Raw genomic sequence first — 27,434 nt, 5'->3', positions numbered from 1 at the left:
ATTATCTTCTAGCAGAAACTTGCTAATAATCCTTCCAGGACTTTCCAAATACACCAAATGCAGAGGCAGCCCCCTCTCCTCCTGACATTAGTTGAGATTAGTGTCAAAAAACTATAAAACAAAATAGCAGGCACCCCCCAGGGGTATGGAAACTAATTCTGCAAAAAGAGCAGAGCCAATGACATTCACCAGCTGGGGTTTTTTTTGCAGACGTGTGGGTGGAATGGAAACACTTTTCTTAGAGAAAGTAGACCAGTTTGATGCTTTCTTTATCTTACACTGACAAGGGATGCGGCACCTCCGTGATGAGAAATTTCACAGGTGTCCAAGGGTGGAGATCTGTCTGACAGGGGTGTAAATCAACATTGAAGGAATGGATTGCTCGGGGCAGGCTTCAGGTGGTCCTCACACGTGCTCCTAAAGTTTTTTTTTGTTTTTTTTTTTAATTGCAGTTTAAGAATGTCTGAAATGTGCAGATGATTTACTGCAGGTGGGGAGGAATTTGAGAAGATGCTGCGATCTGTGCCATCATAGCGTTTCACAGGCTTTTTCCCAAGTGAAATTTTTTTCCTTTAAATTATTTTTTTACAGACGCCCTTTACGACTGCTCGTCCCTCTACCAGAAGAATTATAGAATCTCAGGTGTCTACAAAATGCCTGCGGATGAGTTTTTGGGGAGTCCAGAGCTGGAGGTAAGAAATATCACAAATAGCTTTTCTTACCTGTAACATATACGAGCTTGTTTAATACTCGAGCTGGAAGAGCTAAAGCCTGCAAGAAGCCATGGCAATCAGCTTGTATTCATTTTTGATATGTTGCTACAGGATTTTACATACTGCCTGCTCATTGTGCTCCGAAACCCAATTATTTGATCATATTTTGTCGTTATTAGGTCTACTGTGATATGGAGACCCAAGGAGGAGGATGGACCCTCATACAGAGGAGGAAAATTGGCCTGACCTCATTCAACAGAGACTGGAAGCAGTACCGGGAAGGCTTTGGCAAAATTCGGGGAGATTTTTGGTTGGGCAATGAGCACATCTATCGCTTGACCAGAAGGCCGACCGTCCTGAGAGTAGAGTTAGAGGTAAATATAGTCCACACCTCATTAATCAATAACTGTAACAAGTCTTTAAAAGGAAAAAAAAAAGTCTCCATTTCAAAAACTGCGAGCAGACAGGCAGGCTCTGTATTGCAGAAGACTTTTCTGCAATAAAAAAAAAAACCTACCTACCTACCTGCAGTCTTCTGTAGAATGTACATTCTGGCACAGATCCTGTGTGCTGGGACGACTGCACTCTTGTGCATGCACAGGAATGAAGTCATCACCAGGGGTTTCATCCCGGCACCCAGAAGAAGCACAGGAGTGACGTCATCCATCACCAGGGGTTGCATCCCGGCACCCAGAAGCAGCACAGGAGTGACGTCATCCATCACCAGGGGTTGCATCCCGGCACCCAGAAGCAGCACAGGAGTGACGTCATCCATCACCAGGGGTTTCATCCCCGCACCCAGAAGCAGCACAGGAGTGACGTCATCCATCACCAGGGGTTGCATCCCGGCACCCAGAAGAAGCACAGGAGTGACGTCATCCATCACCAGGAGTTGCATCCCGGCACCCAGAAGCAGCACAGGAGTGACGTCATCCATTACCAGGGGTTGCATCCCAGGACCCAGAAGAAGCACAGGAGTGACGTCATCCATCACCAGGGGTTGCATCCCCGCACCCAGAAGCAGCACAGGAGTGACGTCATCCATCACCAGGAGTTGCATCCCGGCACCCAGAAGCAGCACAGGAGTGACGTCATCCATTACCAGGGGTTGCATCCCAGGACCCAGAAGAAGCACAGGAGTGACGTCATCCATCACCAGGGGTTGCATCCCGGCACCCAGAAGAAGCACAGGAGTGACATCATTCTGGAACCCAGAAGAAGCACAGGAGTGACGTCATCCATCACCAGGAGTTCCATCCTGGAACCCAGAAGAAGCTGGGTAAAAGACAACGGACCATTGCAGGAGAGGTAAGTGTTGAGAGTCTAGTTCTGCTTTAATAAGAAGACAAACAAAATCCATTGCTGCTAGTTAGATTGCTGTAGGTGTAACCTGAAAGTGAGACAGTCCATCTCCTATGAGGAGTTCATCTATGTTGATATAACACCTCCACAGGTATTCACTACTAATAAAGAGGGGAATTTACCAAGACTGGAGCAGCTGTGCATGGAAACCAATCACATTCAAGATTTCATTTTTAAAGCTCAAACTGGTCATGATGAAGTTAGAAGATAATTGGTTACTAGGTACCAGGGGTGGACTGACAACTCATGGCGCCCCCAGGCAATAGGGGATCATGGGGCCCCTGTGTCCTTGCCCAAACTCAAAAAAGCCTATGAAAAAAGGTACCAGGGGCATCTCATGGGGCCCCTTACTGACCCCGGGCCCTCGGGCAGTGCCGAAGTTTCCAAATGGTCAGTCCGCCCCTGCTAGATACAGCTGTTCTAGATGGTCTGCTCCTGTTCTAGTGAATTCCCACAAAAGGGTTTGTCTGGGTTAGACACATTCAGTACATCTCTGCAATAAATGCACATTTCCTCCATTTTTTTTTTTTTTTGCTTTTTTAAAAATGCTGCAAGTACAGAGAAATACCTGTGTTTGCAGAAATCCAGTGTGCTCCTAATGGCCATTCTGATATGACAGTTCTGCTATACTACAGAACAACTTCAATTTGGGTTATGAATGAGGGGGTGTTCTGTAGTCCAGCAGAGAAACAGACAGGGCTGACGACACTTTCTGGGATTTCAGTATAGCCGAGGCACTGTGTTGTCAACTCAAACTGCCAGAAATCCAGTAAGCATCTCATTTCCAAAGCTAAAAGATATTTTCCTGTGTGTGTAGCAGTGATAAAACAGGGAAACATGCATGTACTGCAGAATTTAATGTCATTTTTTTTTTTTTGCTCAGAAATACTCTATTTGAATACTTTTGCACTGTATCCAACATCAAAATGTTTCACATATGTGAATAGCATACAGAATTTTCCACTCCACTGAACTTGGGAGCTGCAATTACTGATCTTGCCTACAGCGCCATCCAGTGGGGGAAATGTAGCGTTGCATTATCACCATGAAAAGATCAGAACAAGACCAGTCAAATGTGGATAACTACTACCAGCTTGTACCATGACCTGGATAAATGAGCCACTTCCTAGACAAACGAACAGGTCATAAATACGAAATAATGTAGTTCATAGATTTCAGCCTTAGACAGAACACTATCAAAATCTGTGTTAGTGGTGCTAAGCTGATATTCTAACAAAAGGGTGTACTGTTCATAAGCTCCGTGCCCATTAAGTGGCTGCAACTGGGGACTACATCTGCTTTTTTACAAACTTTAGGGCTCTACGCACACGGGGTGTTTTGAGAACGCTGGTAATGTTAGCTGTGTAAAGTCATGTTAAAAACTTGGTTTTTCAGCTTTAAGCTTTTTGAATTAACGTTTAGCGGCTTTATTTTTACAAAAAAAAAATATATATATTTTTTTTGGGTAAAAAAACGTCCAAAACTGCCAGTTTGCTGAGTTTTTCAGCGTTAGAGCGTTTTTACAGCTATAAAAAAAAAAACCCCACAACTCTAGAAACCCACTAGTCCTGGGGTTTTTTTCCAGCCAAAAAACGTGGATTACAGCCTACGTGTGCATAGACACATAGGATAACATGCTGGGGGGTTTACTAGCTGTGGAAAAAAAAAAAAAAACAAAACCTCAAAAAGCCAAAAACAGCAACTGTAAAAACGACAAATGTGCATGAGGACTCAATATGTAACTTTATGTCGGCTTTTCTCTTTGCTTTCTGTAATTTCAGGACTGGGAGGGCCGTGTCAGATATGCAGAATATGCCCAGTTCTACCTCAGTGACGAACAAAACAGCTATCGCCTTTTCCTGGGCAATTACAGCGGGAATGCTGGCAGGGACTCTCTTCGCTATCACAACAACACGGCCTTCAGTACCAAGGACAAGGACAATGACAAGTGCTTGGATGACTGCGCTGGACTGCGCAAAGGTGAGAAGACAGCAGAGGGCAATTAACTATGGCACACTGTCTGAATATAATTTGCAGGAAAACCACGTTGTAAACGTTAATTTGCACTCCTTTACCTGCGTCATGACCAAAGGTGTTCTGTATATTCTGTATTATATGGAACACAACAGTCCTGTTTACCACTACTGGCAGCTACATAGTGCTCAGCACAGCGTAGCGCTCATCTCTCTGCCTCTTGGCCCAGTGATCATCACCCGACAGTTTATATATTTTTTAATGCACGGTGACCATGGTAGGTCATATATACAGTCCTCCTATATGTGTAGACCAGACAAAACACATGTGCAATAAAGATCAGTGAATTGCAAGTGCAGATTTGTGTTGTAGGCAGGCACGGATTCCTGTTGAATAGAGCTTAAAGTGGTTGCAAGCCTTACATATTACCCAGTGAAGGGACTATCCTCATGTGATACACAGAGATGCAACAAATCATCCTGCATAAGTGGTACCTGTTTATCTGCAGCATTTCTTCTTTACAGCCTTCTCAAGCACACAACTTACAAATCTTTTCAGAGCTCCAGAAGGCCGGGGGCAGGAATCTGATGTCACACATTACATAGCATACAGCAAGGACCTGAGTGTAATTTAAGACCTGAGTGGAGGGAAAGGACACACCCCCTTCTACACAGTCACATAGGGAAATATGCACAGCTGAGGCTGTCAATCACCCTCTGTGTGCTGAGGGAGTGCCATCTCCAGGGATTTTCTGGTGTGTCAGTCAGAAGTGACTCGTAGATAATACAGGAATGAGAGAGCAGACAGATCATGCTAGGTGTGTTGGATTGAGGCAAAAAAAACAAAAAACAAAAATAAAAGCAAAAAAAAAAAAAAACACTTACCATAGGGGGATATCCAGGTTTACAACAACTTTATGTGACCGTTTTACCTGTCCACCCTCAAAGTAACTCTATTGACTCGGGTGTGATAGAAAAACAGACTTTCCATAGGCAGTAACTGACTTCATTACAGCAGTCATTAAAACAAGGATGCTCATTACTTCCCTCACCACACAGCCACTAGTTAAGTTTTTACAAAATTTGTATGTGGTATACAATAATCAAAATATGCTCTTAGTATTCACTGAGGATACACTACAACCTCCTGTCATGTGACCTAACAAAATATTGTCTTTCCTCCCCCCTTCAGGAGGGTACTGGTACAACTGCTGCACAGACTCCAACCTGAACGGTATATTCTATCGCAATGGAGACCACAACAAGCATTCAGATGGTATCAGCTGGTACGGCTGGCATGGGTCTTCCTATTCTCTAAGGAGAGTGGAGATGAAGATACGACCTCAAGACTTCCAGCAATGAAGGGAGAGAGCAAACCCTGCTCAGCATCCAATGACCTCAACACCAACAGTGCCCCCTCCAAGCGCCATTACTTCCTTTTTTTTTTCCCTTGTAGAATCCACCTGCACTGTACATACAGAGAGCTAGCCCCATAAGGGGTGTCATTAACATGATGCTGTGGACAATGGGGACAGCAGTTAGGAAAACTGGTGGCTCAGTGAGCGCGTCACATGATAATACTAACAAACAACCGCCATGCTTGGAGATGCAGGATAATCCGAGATCTCTAAATAACAGATACAAAATATCCCATCTCTTTATAGAAGAAACAGACACACTGAACTAACACCGCTAAGAGGGACCACAGATGTATATAAGCTAAAAAAGAAAAAAGGGGAAAAAAAACCCACAAAAAATTCAAAAGGATGCAATTCCCAGGACAACCACTAGAGGCGATGGCAGCCCTTCCTGCCCTGACCAGAGAGATGCAAAAGGGATGGGTTTATCAAAACTGGACTGGAAAACACTAGCAAAAGAGGAGCTCTAATAAGATTGCTTAATTTTCCAGCTTTACATCTCCACTTTTGCTCCTGGCTTCCTTAGTCCAGGCTTGATAGATTCAGTTGTATAGCCGACCACAGAAAGATTGTATATAGGTGATTATTCCCCGGGATGTGACTGCTTTAGATACTGTAAAGTCTATTTTTATTTGCTTTATGAAACTGGAAAGAAAAATACTGTTGGCCAAGAGGCCAAAAAATAAAAGATTTTTTTTATGTAAAAAATACTTTGTCAGTTTTTTTTCCTTTTTGTTCTAACTGGGGTGTGCGTACTTTCAAGAGGTAGACCATAATTAAAATGAACAAAACACAATAATGACCAAAAGCAGTGATGTATGGCCGCAGCCACAGAGACCAAACTTCTTCAAAGAGGAACGCTGACCTGAGAAAAGTCAATAGTTGGGTGCTTACTGCCCGTTACAACATTCCAGTTCTCTTTCTGCATATTAAAAGCTTTCAGAGCAGTCTTTGTAAAGCAATGCCTGTCAAACACCATTTCTGGGATCCATCTACACTGGTACAACCAATAAAAAAAACAAGGGTACCCAGTGCATCATGGGAGCTGGGCCTTTTTCGGATTTAGCCGACATGCCAAAAGAAAGAATTCTGACCCCATTGCTGGTACAAAAATGAATATTCTCTACATTAGACAAGCACAAGCCCCTAAAGTGAATCTATGGTTCCCCAATGCAAATCATTTAAATTTAGGCTTCCGCACCTCTCTACTTAGGCCAGTGGTTCTCAACCTGTGGGTCGCGACCCCTTTGGGGGTCGAACGACCCTTTCACAGGGGTCCCCTAAGACCATCAGAAAACACATATTTCCGATGTGTAAAGAGCAGCTACTGTGTTGAAAGCAGCTGCTGTGTTGAAAGCAGCTACTCTGTTAAAAGCAGCTACTCTGTTAAAAGCAGCTACTCTGTTAAAAGCAGCTACTCTGTTAAAAGCAGCTACTCTGTTAAAAGCAGCTACTCTGTTAAAAGCAGCTACTCTGTTAAAAGCAGCTACTCTGTTAAAAGCAGCTACTCTGTTAAAAGCAGCTACTCTGTTAAAAGCAGCTACTCTGTTAAAAGCAGCTACTCTGTTAAAAGCAGCTACTCTGTTAAAAGCAGCTACTCTGTTAAAAGCAGCTACTCTGTTAAAAGCAGCTACTCTGTTAAAAGCAGCTACTCTGTTAAAAGCAGCTACTCTGTTAAAAGCAGCTACTCTGTTAAAAGCAGCTACTCTGTTAAAAGCAGCTACTCTGTTAAAAGCAGCTACTCTGTTAAAAGCAGCTACTCTGTTAAAAGCAGCTACTCTGTTAAAAGCAGCTACTCTGTTAAAAGCAGCTACTCTGTTAAAAGCAGCTACTCTGTTAAAAGCAGCTACTCTGTTAAAAGCAGCTACTCTGTTAAAAGCAGCTACTCTGTTAAAAGCAGCTACTCTGTTAAAAGCAGCTACTCTGTTAAAAGCAGCTACTCTGTTAAAAGCAGCTACTCTGTTAAAAGCAGCTACTCTGTTAAAAGCAGCTACTCTGTTAAAAGCAGCTACTCTGTTAAAAGCAGCTACTCTGTTAAAAGCAGCAGTATTAAAGGTAAAACGACACTCATGAATTATAATTACTGAGTAAATAATTTTATGGTTGGGGGTCACCACAACATGAGGAACTGTATTAAAGGGTCACGGCATTAGGAAGGTTGAGAACCACTGACTTAGGCAATGGGTGTAAAAGCAAAGCCCTGTGTTTAGCTCAAACACTCCTGAGCATCTAAGAGAGACAGCATTACCTAGCCTATTCACAGTAAAAAGACTGACACTTGCCACTCTAGTGCTCCCCTGCCGATCCTTCCTCTGTCAGGAGTCTGTTTCGGAGCCTAGCGCTGACGTCGCACCCTGTCAGTTGACAGTACTTGGGCTTAGCGATTGGCCACTAGCTCCAAGCACTGCACTATGGAAGAGGCTCCCCAATACCCAGAATGGGATATTTTGCAATACCTCCAATAGAGGAAGGAGCAGTGGGGATCTCCGGAGAGGCAAGTATCTGGGAGTTAGCTTTACACAGACAATGTCACTTTGCCCTGAATGGTCTCTTTAAACAAGAATATGGACTCCCCTTATGACAAAGCTCAATGCTGCATTACCTGATGTGAAATCTTCAAAAATATTACCAAACCATTTTCAATCCAACATTACTGAAATCACATAATGCCTAACCCAGCCTTTCTCAAACTTTTTAAGATGGATGAACCTTTGGAATAACTTTTTGGCTTTAGGGAACCCCTTCTAATATTTATATTTACATTTTACAGTACATTAGTGTGATGGTCAGTGGGAAGAATGCGCCTTACACGTGTGGTCATTGGGAAGAATTCCCTCCTTACAAATAGCTAAAAAAAAATTATTGGTGTCAGTGGTTACTTCTCCGAGAGGTAAACTGCTTATTGCCCCAAGAACCCCTAGCAACCTCTAGGAGGAATCCTAAGGTTCCGTGGAACTCTGTTGGAAAAACCCTGAGCTAACCCCTAATAAAAGGGGGAGCGTGTGAACCCCTGAAATACATTGGCTCTTTAATACTATTTATTTCAGGTACTTATATAGCGCCGTCAATTTACACAGCGATTTACATATATATTGTGCATTCACATCAGTCCCTAACCCTCAAGGGCTGCACAATCTAAGGTCCCTAACTCACATTCATATACTAGTGCCAATTTAGACAGGAGCCAATTAACCTACCAGCATGTCTTTCAAATAATATAATAATATCTTTCTGCACCATTGGGGCGCACTACAGTTTGGATATCAATCTTTTTTTTATGACACCCTCTTCTGTTTGTGGGTGCTTTTTTCATAGCTTGACTAAAGCTAGCCAGCTTAGATGGTCATCACAATCTTGTACATTAACAAAAGAAGATCCAGCGCCTACCGTGCAAGTACTGATTTCTATTTTTGTGTCCCTGTTGCAGATATTTGTTCACTTCCTGTCTGGTGATACCATAGATCCCAGGACAGGAGATGAGGGAAAGTTGCTCTAGCAGAGATCTGGGTAGCAGTAAAAACCAGACAGGAGTTCTAATTTTTTTCCCATTATATCCAAAACTAGAGAAAAAATGTTTTTGGTTGACATATGCTTTAAGTTGCAGTAATGAAGACTTCTGTTTCTGAATAATATGAACGGACAACACAAATGAGAATTCCTAATTTGGTTGTGGAAAAATATTACCATGAACTATGCCCAAAAGTGAAGTGCGCCCAGGAGTCACACATGTCACAGGATGGAGTGCAGGGGGGCACCAGGTGACCCGCAGAATGTGACAGCTGCTAGCTGAGAAACTTTACAAGACCAGAAATAGGAGCCATAGAACGTGTGAAGACCCTATTACCAGGCACCATGTGAACGTGTCAAAGGTCACCATGCAGACCACACACCCTCCAAGGCATTCACAAGCAGGGACAAGTCCTACCTGATCAGAGACTCCAATATGGCCGGGGTGGGTCCCTTCTGGAATTCCAGCTCCTTATAATGGAGGGCCTTCGCATAAGCTCGACATTTAGAAGCTCGCTCTCCTAACAGGACCACACCATTGTCATCTCGCAGTGGCAAGGGACCCTAAGAGACAGAGGAAGACAATTAGCAACCACAGTGCAAGGAACAAGTAGACAAAAAGTAATTCATTTTTATTAAATTCTGTGCAAAAATAAGAGATGGCAAGAATTTACTGAACTGAAGACACCCTGTAAACGCAGAGGTGTTTACCTTTTGAATATGCCCGCTTTGTGTTTAACCCCTCGCCTACTGGGCACTTATACCCCCTTCCTACCCAGGCCAATTTCCAGCTCTGTCGCACTTTGAATGACAATTGCGCGGTCATGCAACACTGTACCTATATGACATTTTTATTTTTTTTGGGGCAGATAGAGCTTTATTTTGGTGGTATTTACTCACCTCTGGGTTTTTTATTTTTTCTTAAACCCAAAACCACTGAAAATTTTGAAAAAAAAACGTTCTCTCTTAGTTTTTGTAATAAAATTTTGTAAATAAGTGATTTTTCTCCTTCACTGATGTGCGCTAATGAGGCTGCAGTGATGGGCACGGATAGGTGGCACTGATGAGGAGGCACTGGTAGGTGGCACTGATGAGCATTGACAGGCATCACTGATGGGCACTGAAAGGCAGCACTGATACATGGCACTGATAGGTGGCACTGATGGGTGACACTGAAAGGCAGCTCAGATGGGCACTGATATGTGGCATTGATGTGCACTGGTAGGCACTGATGTGGCACTGGCACGAGGCACTGATGAGTACTGACTGCTGGCACTGATGGACACTGACAGGTGGCCTTTCTGGGGCCACACTGATCATCAGTGCCCTGATGATCAGTGTACATGTCCCCTCCGCGGAAAGCCCATTTCCAGCTCTCCTCTCCTCTCGAGCTGTCAGCGTGACAGCTCGAGAGGAGAGAAATGCCGATAACCGGCATTTCCCTGTTTACATGTGATCAGCTGTGATTGGACACAGCTGGTCACATGACCGAGCCGACATCTTCGGCTCTTTCCATGATCGGTGATCCACTGTGTCCGAGGGACACAGCGCACCGCCGATCGCCGCGCGCTCCCAGAGCTGCGCACGCGCAGTGAGAATGGGAGGACGTCATATGACGTCCTCCCAGAACGAAAGAGCCACCTTGCGCCAATAATATTACTATATGGCGGGCGGAAGGTGGTTAAAGTGGAACACCTTGATGCCAGCGATGCGACATCTTACAGCTCCCTGCCACGCGCTGACATCTTTGAGCGGCCGGCTTCCAGGTATCAAGCACCAGCCACTTTCATTCACCAGGCCAATATGACATCACTCCCATATATGTGCAGAAGTTCAGGAGGCTTCGGCATTGCTGCTCACTGTACAGGGGCAGACAGGCAAGCCTAACGCCAAAAAGACAAAGCATGTCTCTTCTGCATTAAAAATCCTAATTGTTCGCTTATTTTTATAATTTACATGAAGTTCCCCTTTAAGCTTTTAAATACTAAGTGTATTTTGTTTTTATTTTCCTTCCTCTGGCTCCAGCTTCTCACACTCAACACGCTAATGTAATTTTTTGCATAAAAACCTTTCCATTATAAGGCTTACTTTAGACCATCTGATGTCATCACTGTGCCTCTGTGCTTTTCTATGCAATACAGGCAGGTCATGCCTGGAGGGAGGGGCTAGCAGGATGCTATATATAGCCTCCTGAAAACATTACAGCAGAGAATAAAGAAGCAACCCAACCCCTTGCGGGACCCTTCTGGCAGAACAAACCGGGAACCAGCTTGTCGTAATGAGGCTGTGGACTTTCAGGTAAACTCAAACATCCAAACAGGGAAACATCTTTTCCTTTGAATGCTTAACCTCCCTAGCGGTCTTATTATGTCAATATTTCTGTGCTCAAAGCAGTACATTTTTTTGCATGAAAATATGTCTTTTTATTGTAGGCCTGTAATTTTTAGTAATAACTCACTGAAATCTGTCCGAACAAGAGTCTAGTAAACATCCCGGGTAGGATAAAATTTGAAACACGAAATCATAAATTATAATATAATAAATAATCATAAAAAATATAATAAATGTAATTCAATAATATAATCAAACCAAAAACACAAATTTGAAATAGAGCGCCAAGTTCGCACATCGCTGAGCTCAGTCGCAAAATCGTTTTCAGTGTCTGATGATGAATTTCCCCCACAAAATCATTATCACTCAATTCTGCAAGTGGTTCTGATTTACTATCACTGTTCTCTAGCCGGTCTAAAACCGCTTTTGACCTAAAGGGACGCTTTTTGGACGCCATGAACATTTCTCAGTTTCCAGGCAGAAAGAACAGTAAAAATGCAGGCAGGGCGCCGGACAAAGCACTCGGGACAAAATGTATGTGAAATGGTTTGATACAGGAATGTTATACTATGTGATTTTAGTGTATTTAGTGAATGTCACTTTCTAAAACGTTTAAATTACCCGCCGGTTCCAGCCCCCGTACGGCCTGACGCTCGCAGGGACCGGAACCCGGAAGATGGATGCTGGCATCGGCTGGAGGAGATGGCCGGGGACGCTGCAGGGGGGATATCGCAGGAGCGCAGGACAAGGAAAGTGAAACAGGGAATCCCAGAGCAACACTGCAGAGTATTCCCAAGTGGAGCTCGGGGTTACTGCTTTTGGCACTGATAATTAACCCCGAGCTACACTTGGGAATACCGCCAGGGAGGTTAAGATTGGTGCAAAAGGATGCTGCCACCTTAGACAGTAAAGAGGACCAAGACTTCAACACCACCATATCCTGGTGAAAAACAGGAAAAGTTCCTTGTAGGAAAGTGCCATTCTTTCAGCTCCCAGAGTGTAAAGGAAGAGACAAACTTGTGTGTAAAAATTGGTAAAGGAATCTCTTGGAGAGGTTCAAAAAAAGAAAGCAATACGAACAAGCTGAGGTCCCACAGAGTCCAAGGAACAATCCATGAGACACCATGAACAAAGCAATAAGATGCAATAAGCGACTGAAAATGCACAGCAAAGGCCACTATTTGTGCCTTAATGGTACCCAAAAACATCACCAGGCCAGATTACTGAAGGCCAAAATACATTCCTCCACAACATATGGACTTCACCTGGTGTGAAGCTTAAGTACAAGAGATTCAAGATATCTGCATACCACATTCTTTTTGGTCAAGCTGGCACAATGGGAATCATCAGAATGCTCACCACCCTTACCCTGGGTAACAGACAAGGAAGGAGTGAAGACTCAGATCAGAAAAACTGATCTCAAGGAGTCACCAGGGCATCGACCATAAGGTCCAAAGAATCCCTGGTTCAGGACGTTGTTGAAGGTCTGGATGCCAAGAGGTCCATGTCCAGCATTCTCCAACACAGTAAAATCTCTGCAAACACATCCAGGTGAAGAGCCCATTTTCTTAGATTCAGGCATTTTGAAAATCCATCCACCAAATTCACGCCCCAGATTGTGCATGGCAGAAAGGTCTGGAACTTTCTGATCTGCCCAGGACCACTTCTTGGGCAGCATGACGTCTTGTCCCTCTTGATGGTTTATATATGCCTCAGCAGTGACATTATCCAACTGAACCCTGATGGGGAGTCCCTGAAGGCAGACAGACCAGTGTATGAGAGCTAGCCTGAAGTCCCAAGATGGTGATTGGCAACTTCTGACGACCATGATCTCTGAACTGAGAGATTCAAGAACACCTCCCTAGCCCAACAAGCTGGCATCCATTTTCAAGACCTTCCAATTCATCAGAAGGAATGATTTCTTGGCATCCAGCATCCACATGGATATCCACCATTCCAGAGCTGACCTGAACTTGGGAGTGAGATGTATCAGCAAATTCAGGAACTGCTGAGGTTTGTTCAACACAAACCGGATATTGAGTTGCAGAGCTCTGGAGTGAAACAGAGCAAAGGGGAGCAAAACGAAGGCAGTTATCTTCAACAGCACTCTCAGGCATTCCCAAGTCAAGGGACTTTCCAATGACTTCAGGAATGCCACTTGGACCTGAAGAGACTGGGATTTTTCCTGTAGAAACAATGCATGCACTTGAGCTGTATCTAGGACTAAACCCAAGTATTCCAGGTATTGCGTCAGAACCAAGGCTGACTTTTGAAGATTTGATACCCAACTGAACCTCTCCACGACTAGTAAGTCATTTAGGTGTGTCAGTCTTGCAGTCTACAAACAGCTGCAATGAATCCTTCCTTTGACGCAAAGGATAAGGAAGGTGCTGCCCTTGAAACAGTGGGAGATACCGGGTAAGGGTAGGGATTCAGAGGTACTCTTACCCCTAGGGGAGCCACTGCACTGGGACTTCCCTACATGATTAAAGGGATTTGGAAGCCTGTCCCCATTTCCTTCCCCCCTCCTCACTTCCTGTGCAAAACCATGGCTTGTTGAGGAATACACAGGACAGTATACCCCACACGGAAGTGACCACTCAGCTGAGATGAGTTTCAGTCTAGGCCAGAACACTTGTGTGGCAGCAACCTCCAACAAGTCTAGATGAGAAGATAACACAGACAGCGTTGGTAAAAGGCAGGATGATGCCAATGTACGATGGATTCTGTGAAATTACCACATGTATGGTGTCCGCGCATGCACAGAAAAGTACAATAAATAACCGAAAGTGCCTTATCAGACTGCCCCTTTTAAACACTGCAACAGCCAGTATAGCACCCCTTAGGGTAAAAAAGGCATTCTGTTACTGTACTTACTGCCCAAAGCCTCCACAACCTAGGGGACACTGCCAAAGCTCTACATAAAACAAAGATACTCACCAGTCCACACTGCAGGGGCCAATTCAGACCCAAACTTCACACATCATAGCAGACACAGCCTGCAGGGCCTTCAGGGACTCTACTCCCCTACAGGGGGATTACTGCCCTGGACCAGTCAGCAAAGATCACCAGGTATGCGGTACACCGGAGGTCGCTGCCCACAATATCCAGCACCAATGGCAGACATTACAGGCCGTCCTGTTCTTGTATGCAGGGACTGGATACAGTCCATTTTGGCTTGCTGGCTGTAAAGACCAGATATTGCCCAGCTCTGCCCTGAAAGGGGTGTTAGGAACCGGATCAGACATGCAGGAAAGAAGTCCCAAAAAGAAGAGATCTTCAGAGAGACTCAGGGATGCGTTCATCATCTAGCAGCTCACAGCTACATCCCCCACACTGATAGTGCAGAAAAGACATAAAACCAAGCAGTGCTGTTTCATCCCATGCGCAGACAATAAAGAAGCCAATAAGAGTGCTCCCCCAAGTGGCCAAAAAGTAGATAGCACGTCAATAATGAAGTCGATGGAGAGTCAGGACAGGGACAGGAATAGAACTACTACAGCTCCATACTGCAGTAACACTCTGCAGAAGCCCCAGAAAATACTGGCCTGACATGTAACAGTCCTGTGATAGCGGGAACACAGATCGGATTAAACATAACGCATGGCAAGGCTCTAGTCTGGATGTACGACAAAAAGTGAAATTATGTGATAGCTGGAACACAGATGGCTGTCACTACAAGACCAACGAAGAGAGAACACCAGTATGAAAAACTGGGAAAACCTGCATTTAGTGGACTGGTGAGATTTCCAGAACTTCTTATATCTGGCAGGAATCTTGGCCATCTTCTTAGCTAAATGACGAAAACAATCCAGGGTTTCATATGTCCGGCATTGCTCTACCAGCACTAACAGCGGACCTGAGAGACGTCTGGGATTTCATACATACAGTATGAATATACCAGCAGCTCTTGATAGAAAATCTTCCAGAAGAACCCAGAAAAAAAAAAATTCTTCAATGCCGATACAAGCACATCCAATGATAAACTTATGTTTTTTGTTGCCATTGTGTTTCTCCTGTATAACCTGAGGGTCTAAGAACTGCTGTGTCCCTCAGTGAATGATAAAGAATGCCTATCAATACAGGAACTTAAAGAGATTACTTATGTTCATATGTAGTACAACTGAGTAATAAGTCATAATGTAACTTCTACCTGTAACACTTTTACACACGACTGCGGTTTTATGATTGTATTTCATTTTCCTACTTTTAAATCGCCACTGCAAGGACAATCTCTATGGCAGGTAATAAACCCAGCACGGCTGCTTGCCAGATGCATATATATCATCCAATGCAGGCTAGGTTAGACAGTGTGTTGTCTTCAGTCAGGCATACTCTGAGACAGAACAGCAAAACACACTACTAAGCAGACAAGCATTTATGTCATCCCCTGTGTGGACATGTAAGCAGAGTGAAAACAGCATGTCAAAGTGATCAGTAGATATAGAGATAGAAGCAGCTCAGATGAAATGCAAATCTTCACCTATTTCTGTAAAGTCAGGTTCGGCACTCTCCCACTCTTTTTTTTGGTGTTTCACGTAATGGGCAGCCTTACTGACCAATAAGGAGCATCAAAGATTTGGCAAAGTTTACATTTTAGACCTTGTTCATACCGTACGTGAAAAAAACCTGACACGCAGATTTCACTTGGACATCAGGTGACATCAGTTTTCACGTGCTTCAAAAAGTTTTATACACAAGCAGTAAAAAAAAAAAAAAAAAAATCTACACATGCTAGTCTTGTGGTGTGAATAGGACACAGAACAGTTGATTTCCTTGTGCCCTTGCAGAAGGTGTGCATAAAACCTGACATCTCTGCACCATGGTGTGAACGAGCCCTTACAGTGAGGCATTGTTCACACCATGGTGCAGAGACATCAGTTTTTCAGCAGGCATTCTGCAAGGGCACAATAAAACCAATTGTTCCCTATGTGCCCTGTTCACACATTACTATCATGTGCAAATTTTCTGCACAGGAATCTGCAATGTGTATAAAACTCATTGAAAGACTCATGAAAACGGATATAACATGTCTCTGCAACTGGAATTTGCATTTTTTCCCCCCCATCAGTTTTTCTGCATGTATGGTGTGAAAAAGGTCTATAAGTTGAGACTGCATATAAATTCAGCTATCTTGATCTCTGCATTTGAATGTTTTTAATATGTAGTTTCACGATAGGTAACCTCTGATTATGCATTTTCATATACCCAATTTGAACTGTCCAGAAGCGCACACACCTTTTCCCTAGTCGGTCCACTGACATCCCTAGTATATTTCTTCTTTTTTCAGGCGATAAGAACTCTACCAAGACTGAGCAGCGCTCACATAATGTGTAAGCGGCAATCATTCCAGGACTATGAGCCCAACTTGTGTTTTAGAAGATCCCCTAGGGAGATGTGTTAATGACAGGCTGAGCTCAAGGAATTGGGTAGAATTATGTGAATGTAGTTCTGTCCTGAAGAGGACCAACAAGACTAAACTGATAAGGAAGTCAAGGACAGCTCTGGAGCATGGAGAGATTTTTCCTTTTATATAGGCGCTTTAGGCATATTGTATTCTTGAAAGCTGAGTGCACCCTTTTAGTCCACGTTTTATGTTACACCCCCATTTAAGGTGAAACATGAAGCAGGGATGCACCATGCCCAAAAGCCAAACCATCCCCCCCACCACCTCCATGTGGACCTGAGGTTGGGAAGGAAGCCTGTATTGTACTCTATCAGTATGTTGTGGATGAAATGCTCTTCAGACTTAACTGCAAAAATGTAGCAAAATGCACATTGATCACGAGACTAGTGTTGCTGCATTTACGACTTTTTGCAAAACATGAACTAAGCCTTTAAGCACAGCATATCTAAAATAACTTCAGAAATTAGTACATTCTCCTGTAAATGTTACTGCACAGACTAATTCTTCCAGTCACTTTAATTCTTGGCCAGTAGACAGAACAGGGAAACAAATGCTTCCAGTGACAGTAAAGGAAAATACCAGAAGTCTTCGGGGCATTGGCTATCTGGATATTAGCACTGACCAGTCTTGCCTTATAGCAAAGCTAACATTTACCTTGTCGCTGTGCTCCATAAACTCAGCCAGGTTCAGCAGAGTCTGTGTGACTTCAGCGATATCCTGAGAGGTCAGAGCCATTTCTATACTGCGGATCAGCTCATCTTGTTGATCTTCATTCAGTTCCGACCAGCAGGAAAGGAAGGCCGCGTTAAAGAGATCTCTGTGTCAAAGTACATTAAATATTCAGCCACATTTCCAGCATTCACAAACACCAGCTGAACCTGAAACAAATCCGGGAACCCACCTGGCCAGAGGATTGTATGCCTGGGCTAATGACCAGCAGGATCGAAGGGCAGGCGAAGAGGAATCCTTAAGCAGCTCCACGCTCAGTCGTCTCAACCACTCCAACCAGTCATCTTTGGAAACCCGGCGGGCTGCACCCCAAGCCTGTGGAACGGAGAAGACCAGTTAAACGTCTATGACCAAATCCAACAGTTACATGGACAGGGCTGTTTAAATTGCTACAAATAACAGGTGCATCCATCCAATACACCCCTTTTTAAGATCCAAGTTAAATCGTATACTAGATAAAAATGTATTAAAGTACATAAGATGCACACTAGACATAAGGGCCAAACCTTTCATAATCAAGAAAATACTATAAAGATAAGGGATAGGCGAGAACCTCTACCAAAGTTTTGATTGCTACCAGAGTCCCTACTAGGGAGATGACCCCTCACTTCCTATTTTGGTGCCAAGTATCAAGCCAAGTTGACATATACTTGGCACAATAAGATGTCAAATCAGATCTTTCATATCAAAGCAATACTCTTCAAAGCACTGCTGGAGCCTCTTGAACTACCCTAATGTTTGCAGTAGGGAGCATGAAACGCCTGTGAAAGTAACCAAAGGTGCCTACTATCTACCAGATATTCAACATCTACTCCAAAACTACTAATCAGCACAGGAATACAGTGTATTAAACACAAAACTATAATACATACCTTCTGCAAGTTGGTGGTGCTAACATGCAGCTTCTTCATGGGTCCACTATCCAATGGGCCACTGGCAAACAACTCGCCCAGGTTCCCCTTAAGAGTCCGATGTTGGTAAATCAAAGGATCCTCTTCTTCGTCGGCTAGAGTGTACCCCTAAAATGTGAACAGTCACAGCGGTGAGAGGAACAGAAAGAACAGGGTTCTGCGCTAGATATACTTCTGGTTATGCAACTGGATTAGAATCTATAGTGTGTATGCACACAATTGCTTTGATTTAGTCAGGAAGAAAAATTTCTGTTTCAAGAAGATTAATCTTGTTAAAAATAGTTAAACATAAAATGTACTGTATTATTATTTTGCTCTAAGTTACACAGCCAGAAGCTTTAGGCTCTCACTTTCCTTCTTTGATTAAAATACAATGACTCATCTCGGCGATTTATGGTTTATTGGATAATTCAGTCTGAAACTTTAGTCACACAAATGGACCCAAAGTACCAAACTAGAATTAAAGTAGGCAGTTTTGCCTTGCTGTCTCTAGGCTGATCCATGGTGCTCTCCTTTGTCATGTACTAATTGTATCTACAAGATGAAAAATTGTATCGACCACTGATCCCCATATGACCATGTGCTATCAGGACGATCCTGGACCTACTCTTTACCACCAAGCACCATTGCTATCAGCCAGGAAAGTAAGCTGGACCTAAGCAGGGGCAAAGGAGGGCAGCAGGATGTTAGGAGTCCAGAATAGTTGTTAAGGGAGAAGTGTTGCACCCCAGGGTAACCATAGCTGTATAACACTCCTAGTTCTTCTCCCCAACACCGCCTATGGGCTCACTGGTCTACAGACTAGCTATCAGGTCGGCAGAAGAATTCCCAAACACCTTCTGCAAACCATAAGAAGAAAGTAAATTTGCAAGTGATGAAGGAAATACAAGAACTGAGATGCCAGAGCGGCAGGAGAGCTTTAAACCTCTCTTGCGGTTCCTGTTAATGGGCAGAGTCTTATCTCCCATGTGAGCTTCCTAGAGGATGACTTGGGAAAATACAATTAAAATAAAACCCCAAATCATAATGTACTGCATGGGCCAGGTACAAGCTTGCTTTAAATACAGCTAAGTGCCCAAATCTGTCATATTAGTTCCCTGTTATACCCACCACAGTAGCACACAGTAACAGTAAGATGAAATGAGGCAGAGGTGTGTAAATTGCAAAAGTGACTCAAGAAACTCACACATTTTTTTGGGAGAATAACCCGATCACATGCACTGTATAGTATCCCAATGCTGTCTGGTCAGAGTTCAGATTTAAAGGCACATTTTACCATTTCTAACCAGATTTCCTGTGACACACCAAAAGGTAAGGGGCCAGAGCTCCTGAACTCTCACTTGTAACACACTAGTAACTTCAAAGTTTGTGAATACGCAGCATTTTATAATATGACTGAAGGCAACAGAATCACAAAATTAAAAGGCAGTTGTAAAAATACTGTCTGTATTCCTTTTATTTTTTCCTTTAAAATTGTCCCATTAGCGGCCTTAATAAAAAAAAAAAAAAAAAAAAATTTACACACACACACACACACACACACACACACACACACACACACACACACACACACACACACACACTATATATAATATATATTTATTACACACACATGTACAGGCGTACCTCAGTTTACCAAACGTCTCAATGTAATTTTCAGTTTATGAATGAAAATACATTGAAAAATATTGCCTTGGTTTCCGAATTTTTTTGCAACACGAAGTGTATGTCTGTGCTGATTTTTAAATGCAATTGCTGGATTTTTTTTCTTCACTATAGCTCATAGAATTAGCTGTTATTTTCCCCAGAGCTAAAGGAAACTGTTTCTTTTAAGAAACTAAAAGGAAACATTGTTTCTTTTAACTCAGGGAAAAAAACTTAAGGAAACTTTTCTTTTAGCTGGGGAGAAAAGGACATCTGAATCTGTGAGCTATAGTGAAGAAAAAAAATTACATTTAAAAACCGGCACTGACCTATAGTGACAGCAACTTTTTTTTTTTTTTACTTTTTTCTGACCTCCATAACGTATTAATTGGTTTTCACTGCGTTCCTATGGGAAACACACACACACACACACACACACACACACACACACACACACACGAGAACTGCTCTTGGCATCCCCACTGTCAGAAAAAATCTGATGAGGACCCTGTGCTTAATATGGCTGGAAGGCAGAGGGCAGAGGAACCTCATACCAAACTAACTGTAAAGCTGGCCATAGGTGGTTAGTTTTTTTTTTTTCTCTCCTTCATTCAACCAATTGGCTGAACAAAAGAAAAAATTCATAGATTCCTCCACACACACACACACACACACACACACACACACACACACACAAACAAGGTGGATGGAGCAATATCCCTAAATTCCCGCCCCCATTTTATTCTGAAAGCATGACCTTCCGCTGTCAGAATACAATGATCAGCAGTGGCTGACTGAGAAAAAAAAATGTCCAGTGTTTGCCGTTGATCAACTTCTTTTGAGCGGGGATAGCCAGATAGATTGAAATTCAGATGGTCCCTGTTGAACTGAATTTTTGATCAGTGTATGGACAGTTTAAGTTCTGAATAGGCTTTGCTCCCTTGTCCTATTTTTTACTGCAATCTGTAGCCCTTGATGTCAGATCTCCACCCACTTCCTATCCTACCAATGACAATGCACTCCCCCCATTCATTCCTATGGAGAATGCATCAGAATATTCTCATACCAGCATTATGGAATCATATCCATCTAAGACACAAGTACTAGTAGTTCAGCTCACAAATGAGTCCTGACCAGCACAACAAAGCTGGTGGTGTGGGGTTGTTTTACCAAAGCAGCACAGACCGGGTGAGGATTAAACTCTACTAAACACCAGACAAGAATAAACGTTTGCGCTCTACTCAGCACAGTGTGTTTTAATAAAAAGAAAAATCTGTCTGAGATGCAAATACCTTCATTGCTAACATTTTGAAAGGCGCTATCCACTAGGCAATTAGAATGTGTGCATCTATACTGACCTTTAATATCCGGCATGTCAGAACTTCGTAACGTTGGTGTAAAATTCTGTGTTTCACTAGCACTTTATTCACCATTGGAATGAATATCTGATACTAAAGAGAAAAAAAAATGGTAATAAAAATGCCATATTCCCAGCCAACTTGAGTCATTATTCAACATTCTGCATAGTTTTATATCATTTTTCTAAATGCGCAGTCGCACCACGGTGGAAGACAAACATGCGATACAACCTGTTCCCAAGAGCATGGGACCTTCTAACGCACAAATGTTGAGGAAGGCAAGTCGTAGGCTGGCCTGTACCCTTCACTGATATCTTTAAAGCTGAACTCCAGACACAATTATTACATCCTCAATAGCCTAAATATTTAAAACACACTTTCTGCGCACAAAAAGACTTTGAAAATCCAAGTTATTACCTTGTAAAAATGACATCACTGTGCTGTACTTGGCCTGTGCAAAGAGCAGAATTGTGGGAGGGATCCAGCAGGCCCCACCCACTATAGTCTGTCTGCATAAAACTACAGGAGAAGGCGGAAACAAGACCAGTCACCATGCACACAGAGAAGGAGCAGTAGTGACCGGTCTTTGTTACAGAAAGCTTCAGCAGAGGTAAAAATCTGATACTGGATTGCAGCCCAAATCTGGAAATAATACAGTAAGCACACCAAGATTCAAGGAAGAATACAAACAACTCTTGTATTTAGACAGTATTTTCTTATCCCGGAGTATTATACACGATTGGCAGCCATGTTAAACTGCATGAGAGAGTCTAACCAGCAATTAACCAATCTTTCTATTATTAGTATGTGCAAGTTGGAGTACTCCAGGTTTCAGAACTCTGGGCTCTCAGCAGACATTAAGTCATGTGTGTGTGGTCACCTGCTTCACATTGTAAATGGAGCTGTGCAAGTGCAGGTAAATAATTGTGCATCTTTTTGTAGGAGTCTGAAAAGCATTGCACTCCAAATCAGCAGAACGTGGGTGCAATGCAGGGCTCCTGCAGACTGTCAGTGTAAGCTGTCTGCTCATACCCCCTACAGGCGGCAGTCACACATTGACAGGAAAAATTAATGAACCTGGAGAGCTCAACCGTGCCCTGAAAGTCCATAGAGAACAACAAGCAGACAGCTGCAAAGGCTGTCGGTACTTGTATTTCATCCATTTACAGAACTCCGTGAATAAATGACAAGCCTGTATGGGCAGACCATGGCCACTCCCTTTTCAAATAATCCCTGTACTGCCATCAGTGAGGTTGGGGAAATTGGGGAGCAGCTGCAGGAGCATGTTACATGTAGCATGTTCTCAAAGGTGAACGTATCCTTTAAAGCAAGGGTCTCCAAACTATGGCCCTGCAGCTGTTGAAGTACTACAAGTCCCATCATGCCTCTGGGAGTCTTGCCTATGGCTGTTGAGGAACTAAAAGTCCCATGAGGCCTTGCAAGACAACACCTGAAGGGCCATAGTTTGGAGACCCCTGCTTTAAAGGTTCACCTTTGGAACATGTTACATGTTCCACCCTAAAAACGGGTGGAACATGTAACATATTCCCATAGCCGAAGAAGCACCTGCTGCCCCCCCTCCCTCTGACATAGTATGGGGAAGCTTCTCATCTGTAAGATTTGAAAACAGCGTGGTTCAGGGGCAGACTGACAACTCATGGGGCCCCCGGGCAATAGGGGATCATGGGGCCCGTGTCCTTGCCCAAACTCAAAAAAGCCTATGAAAAAGGTACCAGGTGCATCTCATGGGGCCCCCTACTGACTCCGGGCAGTGCCTGAGTTTCCAAATGGTCAGTCCGCCCCTGGCGTGGTTGCGTTCTGTGAATGAGTGCCTACAAGTCCCAATAGCCATAGTGGCTGTGGGCTTGCAGTTTTCAATGAACCACCACGGAGCTTTGGAGCGCTGTGGTAGTTCATTGAAGCTTCCAGTTAGTACGGCAAGCAGATAGTCTGACACGTCTGCAGGAGATCTGCATGGCATCGGCGATCTACTGTGCAATGCTTTACAGGCTCCTTTGGACAAAAATAAAAAAAAGTGTGTATTTATTATTTTTTGTCCAAAAGGTGAACTTATCCTTTAATTTGCAAAGCCAAAAAAAGACATAAAATGGTAGTTTTGAGAAACTTGCAAGGAAGTGTGTTACTGCCAAATCAAACGTGATGGAAAAATTCAGGCATCTTTGACCAAACTGACTTTTTTGTCCTGATCGATTCAGCTTAAATCTTTCAATTAACTATAATAAAGTTATCTATTTATTGCAATCAACCAAATACAGATGATAAACTAAACTTGTGGGAGGAAGGCTGCTTAGTTTCTGGTGATAACTTGGGATTTCCAGTGGCTCAAATGTGGCTACAATTGTTAAAAATGTATGACCAGCCCCCCACCATATTTAAAAAATTAAAAAAAAACGCACACACACACACACTTTTTCCTGCAGTCTTCTACCCAATCCAATGAAGTGGTGGTGTTGGCAGGGAGCAGGTATTCTTCCCGGATTGAGTGGAACTCGTGTAAGGATGTGTGAGTTCTGCTCAGTCCCAGAATATTGTAAGCCCAGCTGGCATGTAAACAGGCTTGGTTCACAAGAAATGGGCAGAAAGACCAGAGTGTTGTCCTGCCTGAAGAAGGCCATGCTGGGCTGAGGAAGAAGCTGCGCAGAGAGGGTAAATTGGATTTTGAAAATTTTTTTTTCCTTCCCTTTAAAAACACATGAGGAATGGGGGGGGGGGGGGGTTCCCACTTACAGTCTTCAGTCAGTGAAGCCAGTGTATTCCCTGGTTCTACCTCCACCCTTTATCTGACCCCACAGAAGCCTAGCGCACCATCAAAAAATTATTTTAGAGCATATAACCACGAGACTAATTCCATCCACAATTTATCATTTTTTGCTTTTTTTTTTTTTTTTTAAAGTACGAAAACTGACAGCACTTTCTAAATTTAGAACATTTACACTATTATCCGAATAACTTGCTGCCTGTAACGGCTCTGTAATGAACCGCTCATGTGGAAGACTGGAAAAGCCTGCAAAACAATCAGCTCTGTACCTTCTTCCCCAGCTGGAAGACCAGGGAGGAAAGCGTGTCCATGGCAGTCGTTCTCAGCTCAGGGCTGCTGTCCAATGTACGGACAATGGGGTGAATTATTCGGGAGGCATAATCTGTGAAATCCAGCGATTCTGTCAGTCGATCCACAGTCTCCAGGGCCACCCTGGCAAAATATTAAAACAATTGTTCAAGTTTCAAAGAACTGAATCACATATTATATGTCCAAATGGGAATTCGGATACTTTATTAAGTTTAACTGCTGCTTTATATCAGTTTTTACTATATGCATACAAAGCTTCGTTTTATAGAGAAAAATACTCAATACATGACAAAGGATTCCCAAAGTACGATCGATTGGCTAATAGAGAGCAGATGCAGCTTGCTGATTGTCCAGGTACAGACACAGATATGGAAACAATGATTGTCCAAGTGAGATGACAGATAGAGAAGTCCAATAAGGGATATCAGAAGAGCTCTAGTTAATTTGTGCATTTAAATTGCAGCCTGAGCTACCCAGCTTGTAAAATAGGTTGTAAATAGATAAAAGATAAAACAAAAAAAAAAAAATCAAAAATACATATTCAATAAAAAGTAAAGAAAACTATTGCAAACTTTAGACATGAAATATGAACAAAGTATATCCCTCTACAGTGTGTGTGTCTGAATCCAGAGCACCAAGTGTAATTTCTGTCTGCTGCCTTGTTCCTATGTTATCTGAAAGAGTCACTTGTAATTTTCTGACACCAAGAGGTAAAGAGGTGACAGAGGAGGGAGCTCCAGAGCACAGACTGTGATTGACAGTCTCAGCTCTGTACTTGTGTGCTGTCTTGAAGTGGGGTGTCTCTCTTCCCACCAACTCTCAGAGCTCTTGTACAGTGTGCAACTGCAGCTACCTGCCCCCTGCCTTGTGAGTCTGTGAAAAAACCTTTTCATCTAGAGTTTTACAAGGATGTACAGGACAAATGGATGTGGATGTACAGGTACAACTTATGTAGAAGGATTCGTTTAATCTGTGTATCACCTGACATCAGTAACTTCACTGGGTATGGGTTTACAACCACTTAAAGTGCAAAAACACCACAAGTTTCCTTCAAAAGTCTGAGAACAGACCAGTAGATTTTGCTTACTTTCGTGCTGGTAATGGTGCATCTGATGCATCAAAGAGCTTCACAATGGGCGGTAACAAGAGATGTAAGTAATCATCTAGATTGGCCCCAAACATCTGGATAGCATTCAGAAGCTAGAGAAGGGGAAAAAAAAAAAAATACAATACTATGACTTTCTAGGGCACTATCATACATACATATAGAACAAAATCAAAACGAGGACTGGAAGCGTAATGCAGTAATGGAAAATTAAAAAAAAATATCCTTTTACCATACAACAAAAACTACACGAACAGTTTCACACTTTTGAACTTGAGAAAGGGCAGGGACGCCCAAAACAGTTGTTCCTACGGTGATTGCTCATTGTGTTTTATAGGGACATTTTTAATCAAAATTTTAAAATTACTGCATTGTGCTCCCAGTCCCCGTTTATCTGTAGGTTAGGTGGTGACTGGATCTCACCTGACTGGTTGGTGCACATTTTGCCTAGCACAACACAACTCCAATTTTAACCTTATAATATATATTTTTGTTTTTTTCGCCTATAAATATTACCTTAATGACCACTGATCGTCCAATGCTGCTGTCATGCATGAATACTCGTAGAACGTGTGGAATAAGTTGAGGTAGGTACAGCTTAAACTCTCCTCCTAGTGCCAACACAATCTGCTCAATGAGTAAAATGATGGTGCTCTGGATGGGATTATTCATAGTCCAGTAATCCTGCAGAGAACAAGATGAAAAATGAAGACAGACAGACAGTCTTAGGCTCCATGCACACTAGAGTTTTTTTAAGCTCCTAGAAGCTGTTAGCAATTTTTTTTCCTGTTCCTAGAAGATAGTGTTCTCCTATGTGTCCATGCACACTACTTTAGGATATTAGTATTTTTTGAGCTTCAGTGTCTAGAAGGGGAAAAAAAAAAAAAAAATCATTTTGTATTTTTTTTTGGAGCGTTTTCCCTAAATAAAAGCTTTTTTGTTTTTCCTACATGTACTGTAAAAACACTAAACCTCCTAAACACTACTTAACCACTTCCCGTCTTGGCCACTGTATATAAACTGCGGGACGGTGGCACTCCAGGGGCGGGTTGCCGTTCATAAACAGCGCCCGCCATTATGGACTGTGAGCAGCCCCGTGATCCGGTGCCCACTGTGTCCTCCGGACACAGTGGAACACCGATCGTCGTACGGGACCTCTGTGCGACGTCCCGATCATGTGATCACTGATTGGCCAATCAGTGATCACATGCAGAGTAGTAAGCAAGATGTGACTTCTGACATCATTGCTTACTGTGTGTGAAATCTGTGAATGATCACAGAGGTCACATGGTACAAGGCTATTCACAACAGCCTTGTACCATGTGACAAGCTGTGACCAATCACAGCTCACTCAGTAGTTATCAATGGCTGCAAGAATGCAGCCAGAGAGGAGAAATGATTACTTTTACATCCTTTAAAAAAAAATATATATATTCATCACCACCCACAAGTAGTACAGTGTCACCATGATTGCTTTTACATCCTTTTAAAAAAAAAAAAATATTCATCACCACCCACAAGTAGTACAGTGACACTGTACTTCTAGGGTAACAGTAGGTAGAAAAAAAATAAAAATTATATATATATATATATATATATATATATACCGTATTTGCCGGCGTATAAGACGACTGGGCGTATAAGACGACCCCCCTACTTTTCCTGCTAAAATGTAGTGTTTGGGCTATACTCGCCGTATAAGACTACCCCTCTTCCAATGCACACCAGTGGGAGGAATAGTGTCCCATCATTGATGTCAGTGGGAGGAATAGTGCGCCATCATTGATGTCAGTGGGAGGAATAGTGCGCCATCATTGATGTCAGTGGGAGGAATAGTGCGCCATCATTGGTATCAGTGGGAGAAATAGTGCCCCATCATTGATGTCAG

At 43.0% G+C, this 27,434-nt stretch overlaps 2 protein-coding genes across 8 annotated transcripts in view; one reads left to right on the top strand and one right to left on the bottom strand.

Annotated features, from left to right (window-relative positions):
* ANGPTL7 (angiopoietin like 7) overlaps window positions 1-6,174 on the top strand; it is a 7,057-nt gene extending 883 nt beyond the window's left edge. The window contains exons 2-5 of the mRNA XM_089658400.1: window positions 592-692; window positions 893-1,087; window positions 3,857-4,055; window positions 5,241-6,174. Coding sequence (XP_089514526.1) covers window positions 592-692; window positions 893-1,087; window positions 3,857-4,055; window positions 5,241-5,410 — 665 coding nt within the window. The 3' untranslated portion in view covers window positions 5,411-6,174. The remainder of the gene's footprint in view (window positions 1-591; window positions 693-892; window positions 1,088-3,856; window positions 4,056-5,240) is intronic.
* The window catches only part of MTOR (mechanistic target of rapamycin kinase), a 216,320-nt gene that overhangs the window by 137,261 nt on the left and 51,625 nt on the right, over window positions 1-27,434 (bottom strand). For all 7 annotated transcript variants that reach the window (XM_089658401.1, XM_089658405.1, XM_089658403.1 and 4 more), the window contains exons 23-30: window positions 26,063-26,230; window positions 25,529-25,641; window positions 24,402-24,564; window positions 21,354-21,446; window positions 18,313-18,459; window positions 17,613-17,755; window positions 17,366-17,528; window positions 9,392-9,537 (exon numbers count right to left, since the gene is read on the bottom strand). In XM_089658401.1, coding sequence (XP_089514527.1) covers window positions 9,392-9,537; window positions 17,366-17,528; window positions 17,613-17,755; window positions 18,313-18,459; window positions 21,354-21,446; window positions 24,402-24,564; window positions 25,529-25,641; window positions 26,063-26,230 — 1,136 coding nt within the window. The remainder of the gene's footprint in view (window positions 1-9,391; window positions 9,538-17,365; window positions 17,529-17,612; window positions 17,756-18,312; window positions 18,460-21,353; window positions 21,447-24,401; window positions 24,565-25,528; window positions 25,642-26,062; window positions 26,231-27,434) is intronic.

Source organism: Staurois parvus, unplaced genomic scaffold (assembly GCF_062004578.1).
Source record: "Staurois parvus isolate SC_StPar_1 unplaced genomic scaffold, SC_StPar_1.0 ptg001066l, whole genome shotgun sequence".
Taxonomy (NCBI): Eukaryota; Metazoa; Chordata; class Amphibia; order Anura; family Ranidae; genus Staurois; species Staurois parvus.
The sequence above is the reverse complement of the archived record's forward strand: the minus strand, read 5'-3'. Positions and strand labels throughout refer to the sequence as shown.